The sequence below is a fragment of the Esox lucius genome, chromosome 21, assembly GCF_011004845.1.
Source record: "Esox lucius isolate fEsoLuc1 chromosome 21, fEsoLuc1.pri, whole genome shotgun sequence".
In the NCBI taxonomy this organism is placed as follows: domain Eukaryota; kingdom Metazoa; phylum Chordata; class Actinopteri; order Esociformes; family Esocidae; genus Esox; species Esox lucius.
This window is the reverse complement of record NC_047589.1, coordinates 14,359,814-14,368,857: the sequence shown is the minus strand read 5'-3', so window position 1 is coordinate 14,368,857 and position 9,044 is coordinate 14,359,814. Positions and strand designations below refer to the sequence as shown.

The window sequence follows — 9,044 nt, the reverse complement described above, 5'->3', positions numbered from 1 at the left end:
ACATTTTAAGTCAGGAACACCTATGGAAAAAGATAAATAAATACAAATACCCTTTTATAGTGCTGTCATGCACATAAATTGTAAGAAAATAAACTACTGAACCAGTGAAAATGTGTGATTGCATTTCATTATTTTTTGTATCGGCTCTATTAGCTACATTTCTATGTACACGTTTCAAGAGTAGGTTTATCCAAAATAATCAAAGATTATTTTTCACCTATTGGCTACAACAGTCTTGTATAGTTCATATATAGAAACTCACTTGACTGACAACCTCAGAATCAAGAACACAGATCGCAAAGAAGCTAGGTAGACAGAGTGAGGATAATCCTAGATCTAACCTTTTCCCTTTTTCATTTGACACTTAATCAACAGTTGTCCAATCTTTACTAATGGGCTTAATAGGTGAATTATTATAAAATGGACGGTCACCAATTTCTTGAATTTTTTTCCCCACACAAGTATTTAACAATGAATCACCATTGTATTAAGCAGCATTGTATTGGCACACAACAGTATTTATTAATATGGAATACATTTTGAGTCAAAGACAAATTTATTGTGACCAGCAGTTTAAAATACTGTCCTCTAAATAATTAGACATTATGGTTTCTTTGAACATTTATTATACCACTACATTGTGCCTCCACTTTCCTCATCTTAAATCCAGACATTATGGCCATGGTAGAAGTGACACTGCCAACATTTTGGGTCTCCATGTCTGCTGTTCACTGTGGGTATTGGTCCAGCTGTCAAAGGCCTGGCAATGGGACTCACTTCTGGGCTAGAGGGACAAGACAGAGCAGATAATCACCTACATATGAGTTAGGGTAGAATATAACTTTTGTCCATTCAGAGATTGACATATGTCTTTTGCATCACCTAACAAGTGAAACAGACTGGTAATTAACCAAAACGTTTGCTCTGCCTACTTTGAACCTTTGTGTGTTATTTACACATCAACTCAAAATCCAAAGCAGTGATTGCTTTAAAGTAACAGGTGAAATGTGTGTTTATAGTATTGGGATGGAGCCTGTGTCTTGACCACTGAAATGCTTCTTCCATGGGAAGCAGAAGTGTGTTAAGGACACAGTCCATGACAGCTACACTCAGTCTTAACTCCAAAACTAGCCACTTGGAGCTGGGAGTGGAAGGTAGACAGTATTATGGTTGTAGGGATGCCAGTGGTGGGTTAGCAGTATGAGTACCACACATGGGTTTATATGGGTGCATAGGTCAGTAGGCTACCTGTCATCTGCCATACTAAGAGTGATCCCCAGCAGTGGGCGAGTAGGATACTGAGGTCATGTCAGTTCAGCTCTCCTCTCTGCCAGACTACCTTCTCTCTCTCTCTCTCTCTCTCTCTCTCAGGCACACACACACACACACCCTTCAGTGTTATCACTTCACACATGCCCGAATTGAACTGTGTGCCTAGTAACCTAATTAGCTATGCTTTTGTTTGTCCCAGTTCATTCTATGAAACGTTTAATAGTGTTTAAGGCAAATTCATGTTGGCTGGCTACATTATCAAGTCACTCACCTAACTAGTTTTTTCAGACATAATTATGAGTAATTATTTTGCCACAAACGCAATTTAAGGGAAAAAAAAACACAGCCAAAAATGTGGTTTCCACACCCTGTCACATCTACACCACACAGCCCTAAAATAAGATATCCATCTCCTGGCTGTTTCAAAAAACACTTGTAATTTATTCATTTATTTTCTGCTGATAGCGTGTAACTGTCCATGACAATTTACATTTATTTGTATGTAGTTACTTTTCCTATTAGGCTTTCCAACACCATGTATTATGATAGTTTTGAAGAGTTGCGTGAGTCTCAGCTTTCTCAAAATGAATCAACAAAGAGTGTACTGTTACCTTCTAGCCCCTTAGTCGAAATGTATTGTGTGCCAAAGTGCTGTTGCACATAGCTGCTTTTGTTCATGTACACAGGCTCTGTTAAGTCTGACCTTGCTCACAATATATAAATGAACATATCTCCACCAGTCTGTTTCATTATTATATTCCCATTTCTGTTCTCAGGTCTATTTTGCAGGCAGCATTAGACAGGTTGCTTGGAAAGAAAATGTCACGTCTTTTTTATTTTATTTGAGTTCACCTTTGATCTATCAGATAAGTAAATTCTCATTTACAATGGTGAACTGGCCAAATGCATAACAATTGCAAGACAACACAGTTACACATAAACACAGTTAAAAACATTAAGTGTGTCACGTCTGCCTCTACCCGTCCCACACCAGCACTCAGCATAGCCCGTCTTCTAGTTCCCACTGATAAAACACCCTTTCCTGCACTCCCCTGGTCATCAACAAAACACCCTATTCACCCTACTGGCTTGTCTTCTTCATAACACAGCTAGTTTCCATTTCCCTAATAATAGCAATGTATTATGCAACCCTCTGTGTTTCCCCGTCTTTGTTGTTTATTGTCATTGTGTGTTATGAATGGGTTATGTTCTCTTAAGCGTTTCATTTGCTACTCCTTGCTATTGTTGAGTTGAATCCTCCCTTTCATTTTTGGTCTGGTGACCATTCTACAGATTTGTCTTCACTACCAAAGGGATCTGTGTAAATGTGACAAAGTGACAAAGCTGTCCTCCCACTCATTAGGATTTGAACTCGCAGAAGGTTAAATTTGCAACATACCACAGAGTTACGTTTGTGCCTATCTCGATGAAGACTAAAAGTTGTAATACAGTCTATTAACTTAAGGAAAGTACATCTAAAACGATTCTCCTTGAAAAGTTATGGCTTATATAAAGTGATTAACAGTCGATGGGCCGAATCAGTTGATTCAGTCATCTAGAACTGGTTACTCTGATTGAGCAACTCCACTAGTATGCGGCTGAAATAGTCCAGAAATCTCTGAATTAGGAAAACATCTGACTGATTCAATTGGTATGTTTCACTCATTTAGCCGGCGGTGTCTGAAAGATTCCACTAGGGACTTTGCAAATTACTTTTGGGATGACCGATGGAAGCATACATCCACAATGACTTGACCCAAAAACATTTTGGATCAAAATAGGAGTGGGAGACATGAAGGCCAGATAGTAGTGGTCAGGTTGATTAATTAAAGGCTCAGGTTTGCAAGAAAAAATTTACAGATAAGATTCTTCTGAAAGATTCAGAGGCTTCTGACATGAACTCAACAATGGCATTTTTGTTGTCAGATGGCGAACATTTGAGTATGTTTTGTGAAATGCATGTGGTTCTTAGAAAATAAGTAATGCTACTCCGTGTTCAGCACGTTGTAAATCACACATCTGAACACATTACTTTGTAGACCTGCCTGGGGACTTTGTCAAAGCTGTTGGCTAAAAACCAAGATATAGGGCCAACCAGAACTCAATGTTGTGACTTTCAGCACCACCATTTAGTGGACAGCGCTATCTACAGCACAACCCTAGTTCATAGTGCTGGAGATGTTCTGCCGATTTGCTGAAACATGAATGAAGTAGAGTAGATTTATTTATTGAAAACACTCACTAAGCCCAGTTCAGCATCTGTTCTAATCAAAATTGTAGCAAAATGTAATAAGTATTTTTGTAGTGTTCTAAAAGTGACTGAGCAAATGACTTAATTCCTGTGGACATTTTAAAGTTGTGACAATTCTCTGCAATGCCTGCCACTCAATTGTAGTGAACCAACTTCATGTTACAGTTTCAGAAACGAGTCCTTACTGTGTGTAAAATACAAAATGTTGTTCTTTACACAATACCAGGAGCACTATAAATGTATACTTTTAAATTACTAAGGTGAAACACTATTGTTTGTATACTATAGACACTGCCCAAACCTGTTCCTGGATAGCTAGTATTATGTAGGTTCTTTCCAAATCTTTTTCACATAACTAATTGTAATAATTAGCAGGATGAAAAGTTATATTAGGTTCATCACAACTGGGGTTAGAAAAATAACCTACAGGGCAGCAGCTCTCCAGCAACAAGCTTGGGATAGCTAGTATTATGTAGGTTCTTTCCAAATCTTTTTCACATAACTAATTGTAATAATTAGCCCTGATTTACACCATGCATTGTTGTTCTTTACACAATACCAGGAGCACTATAAATCTATACTTTTAAATTACTAAGGTGAAACACTATTGTTTGTATACTATAGACACTGCCCAAACCTGTTCCTAGATAGCTAGTATTATGTAGGTTCTTTCCAAATCTTTTTCACATAACTAATTGTAATAATTAGCAGGATGAAAAGTTATATTAGGTTCATAAGAAATAAGAACAGAATTACCTGCAGTTTCTATAGTACATCAGAACATATTCATTACAGACAGTTCTAATACAGGAGAAACATATTTTTGGCTTCAGTCCGTTAATATCCACCAGGTGGCGCAAGAGATTCAGAATAGAAGAGCGGAGATTGTTTTGAGTTGATATACTTCAAACACTAGATGCCATTTATTTTAACAGGAACCTAAAATGTTGGTGCATTAAAATGTAACTGAAGTACGCTGTTTTTAACTGATGAATTATGTGCTTCCGAGCAACTCTGCAGCGTGTCACCGTGGTTTCACCCTGTAAACAACATCGGCAACCGGGCGATGGCAGCATAGTACCCGATTTTAGCGCCACAGTTTCCCGGATGCAGTGGTGGGAGGGGGGAGCGGGCGGTTTGTAGGCTGAGGTTCACTTTTCTGTAGATAGGGGCATAGTTGGTGTAGCGACTCTGAGTGGGAGATGGACGGAGAGCGCTTTTCCGATTAGCGAAAAGCAACTCAAATAAGAATTATTGAAATAATAGAGAACGGGTTGACGAAACAAATAGAAAACATATACCTTCGTCCATCTTTCACATCCACTCCACACACACTAACACGGCATTGATGGTAATGTATGCAAGGAAACAACCGAGACTCAGCGATGGGTAAACAGCTCTACTTCTATTCAGATTTTCCTTCTCAGCTTTGACAATCCGCCATTTTTATTGAAACCAAAATAAGTAAAAACTTGTAAAAGCTATTCAGCTGTTGCAGCTTATAGAACAGATTTTTTTAACACTGATGTTTAACCTTTTATCTTTACAAACGGTTTCTTCTTTATTTTTAGGTGCAACGACCGAAGGGATTCACAGCCCTATCAGGTACTTGTTGGCTAACGTTAGCTAGCCAGCTAGCAACAAATACGATTAAAATGGATACTCTAGCGCAGGCTGCCTATGCACTACAGGCCTCAGTGCGGAAAATTAATCGAAAAGTGAAACATTTCCCTTAGACATGAACAAAAATCAATGCTGTGTTTGTTAAAATTTTTATTTTTACTGATAGATTGTATTTAACAATTTTAACGTCGAATGTTGCCTTATGAACACATTTACCAGCGAGTTTTATTAGATCTCATAGTTAGCCTGATAGCTACAATTCCGGCCTATTCTTAACATGTCAACAGCTCGCGCGAAATAGATATACAAGAAGTATGAGAAATGTTTATTATTAACTAAATGTGCATGCAAATACATACCATTTGGGTACATACCATACATTGTTTTATTTCCTGCGCAATTTAAGATTTATAGCTACCTATCTACGGTCGACATCAACGTTATGGCAATCCAATGGTATGAATTAACTGTCAGCCACATCTATTGATTTCATTGCGTGGATTTCATTATGTATTAGAGCAGCTACTATTGTTGAATCCTGCATTTAGTATTATTTGATATGCTTACCTAGCTAAGCTATTTTCAATGGTCATCCATGAATCCAGTAGCTTATGACGTACTATGCCCACAGCTGATCTTGCAACAAGATTAAGTGAGTCACGACTTTTCAGAATTTGTAAGACATTTTAAAGGCATTTTCATGGTCGTCATGTTATTTTACTACGTTTTTGAGGAACTAGTAACTACTTGCCATGGAACTTGGAAATGTATCCCATTCACATGTAGTCATGTTGGTACAGTTACAACAGAACATTAATCTGACTTGTTCTGTTTCAGAACCTAATAGAAGTGTTTTAATTATTTTTAGACACTCAAATACTCCTCGAAGAGTCATCCCAGTGGGGATCACCGCCATGACAAGATGCGAGACACTGCAGACGCCACTCCTCCATGTAAAATGCTTCGGCGATCTGACAGCCCTGACAACAAACATATTGACAGCACGGGGCATGGCAGGGCCAAGGCAGTCCATGTCCACCGGACCAGAGAGAGGGATGGAGGTGAGGGATGCATCTCAAAAGGTCTTGATCAAAACACATCCGGTTTTAGAAGCCAACCACCAGTATCTGACGGTTGTTCCCTGACAAGTGGCACTAGTGACACGTAGCCTCTTCAGTATTATTTGAAAACGTATTGGTGTAGCTTTATGGTGAATAATGTTTGTGCACAAACATATTTTTTTTTTGCCATGCCCACTTATGTGCTTGGATTCTAATTCGGGTTGCACTGCCGCATCTTTAGGTACACATACAAGTAAAATGTGTGTTGTAGATCCCTGGATGATAGCGGATGTTGCAAAAAAGATTTAGTTGTCGTAATGTCTGCTTGATGACTGAAATGTTTGAATAAACAGTACTTTGTCTGAAATCAAGTCGCTGTTATAGATGAGGGTTTTAAGACTGAGAATTGGAGTTAGATTTAAGGCATGCAACCTATCTTTAATTCTAGCGGACTGATAGCAAACCTAATTTCTCAAATGGTAATGACTGATTTATCGTTAGTGAAAGACCACCCCTAGTAAAGCTGTCCTGAATATACACTGCTTAGCTCAACCATAAGGTGTGGCATCAACCAGGACAGTGCAGGTAACCCATTATGGCAGCAGGGGCAGATCAAGGGATTGGACATCTTACTTTGGGCGACCAAACTTCTAACATGACGCTTTGGGGTTAAGTGTATCTCCTTTGTCATGGATATGGTTCAGTCTGTGGTCATAATGCATCACTGCTTGGACTTTATGAACAAGGGTAAGCAGAAGCATACGTTTGGTACAGAGGCATTTTTTTTGTACCTTGTTATTGGAATATCAGCTGCGGATTAATTTGGGCTTGCTATTTTTTTGAGGGCTAACTGAAGACGTGCCACTCAAGCCAAGAACAGGCCACCAAAAATGGGGACTGTTCCCATACAGTTAATCTAAGACCAACGTTAGGTCTGTTAATATATATTCTAAGAATCATTACTTCCCTCTGTCTTTCTGTTATGGTGAGTTCACTACCAGGTACAGCTTCCCTGCTAGTTTGGTCTTGATTTTGCCACAAACTGTCAGCATTGTCAAACAGACTGGTGGTACTTGTATTCTAGGATAGGAAGGGCTAGCGTTTCATCACAGCGCTTTTCTAGACAGTTGTGTCTAATGCATGAATTGTAGCTAATTGACAGAAGCCTGTTAAGTCCGACTCTCAAGTCCAAATGATTTGTACCTTGTCAGGCAGCTCATGTCACACTGCAACATCCATAGGCTTATTTAAGATAGTGTTTTTAAATGTTTACCTGAGCTCATTGCACATTGTTGCGTATTTGGCATGTTGGCCTGACCTCAATTTGTCAACTGGTCGACTGTATGTACGGTAGGCTGTTGGTTGACCAAGATTTCTATGCCAGATGACTAACAGTATATTTTGTTGTGGGACAGCTGTCTGAATTGCACCTTAATCAGTGGACAAATTCCGTGTGATGGATGCTGGTCTGTCACTCAGGTCAGTGGTTCTCAGTGGAATCATTGCGAGAATGGGTTAGAGTGGTCACGCACACGTCATACTGAATGGACAAAAATAATGAATGCATATGTAATAGGCGACCTATAGCATTAATAGGTTAACTATCGGAAGTACCTGGTCCATGTGTTAATTCACGACAAAAGTTTTCCATCTTAACCATTCCGCAGCATTAAGGTGCATGCATTCAGATTAATAACCAGAATGCACTTGTTTAATGTCCCTCTGGTGTGGCCTAACAAAGAAGTTAGCCGTACGTTTTATTATAAATATAACATCCAATGTAGCAATCTATTAATCATCTTTGCCAGGATAATAGGTTATCCAAATTCTTGGATTCTTTTTGTACACGCTATGTCAATGTTAAAACACACTGCTTTCGGTATTAAGAGATGAAGATAGAGGTGATATATTCTGCATAATATTAGATGCCTACTCTGTTGCCAAGGAGCCCTCCAAAGTGATACTGTGTGGTGCGACATGCAGAAATGACCTTTTCTGTCCGATTCTATCCCTGCGTTATATTAGCTGCTTAATATCATTTGAATATCACATCATATGCATTATGGAGATGTATTGTTATCCATTGACAGCAGCGGTCGTGTGCATTTACCTGGACGTGAACAGTGTCTCCAAACTGTAACCGTGGAATGATGGAATTGTCTTGTTAGTTTTATGGCTCCTTGAGAGGTTAGGGATGTTTCATAATCGGGCAGTTTGAGCACCAGACATGCTCAGTGCATGTAGTTGATTTAATGAACATAGGGTATGTTGTCTATAAAATAAATCTATTTTGATATAAAAGAGGTGACTAAATGGTCTTAACTTGGGTTGACTGATAATTCCTTAAGATGTTGGGGCCTTTTATACCAGTCCCCCCCCCCCCCCCCCATTATAAAAGAAAATGTAATAAAAATCATAACCAATCTTTTTTAAATGCACATTATTCTATGAATAGTGTTAGTGTATATTTTTATGAATCTTAAAACACTTCAACTATTGCTCAATCACTGTCAATACTACACTGAAGGTGTCAGTGCTAACTGGGTCCTTGCTTGCACATGTCAATACTACACTGAAGGTGTCAGTACTTACTGGGTCCTTGCTTGCACATGTCAATTCTACACTGAAGGTGTCAGTGCTTACTAGGTCCTTGCTTGCACATGTCAATACTACACTGAAGGTGTCAGTGCTTACTGGGTCCTTGCTTGCACATGTCAATACTACACTGAAGGTGTCAGTGCTTACTGGGTCCTTGCTTGCACATGTCAATACTACACTGAAGGTGTCAGTGCTTACTGGGTCCTTGCTTGCACATGTCAATACTACACTGAAGGTGT

The 9,044-nt window shown here is 39.0% G+C and overlaps 1 protein-coding gene across 2 annotated transcripts in view; it reads left to right on the top strand.

Annotated features, from left to right (window-relative positions):
- The first annotated feature begins 4,640 nt into the window (after positions 1-4,640).
- The window catches only part of waca (WW domain containing adaptor with coiled-coil a), a 31,840-nt gene continuing 27,436 nt past the window's right edge, over positions 4,641-9,044 (top strand). Inside the window, exons 1-3 of one of the 2 annotated variants that reach the window (XM_034289311.1) lie at positions 4,641-4,912; positions 5,095-5,128; positions 6,015-6,207. In XM_034289311.1, the coding sequence (XP_034145202.1) occupies positions 4,872-4,912; positions 5,095-5,128; positions 6,015-6,207 (268 nt within the window). In that variant the 5' untranslated portion in view covers positions 4,641-4,871. The remainder of the gene's footprint in view (positions 4,913-5,094; positions 5,129-6,014; positions 6,208-9,044) is intronic. The other variant, XM_029116316.2, reaches the window with a different exon arrangement.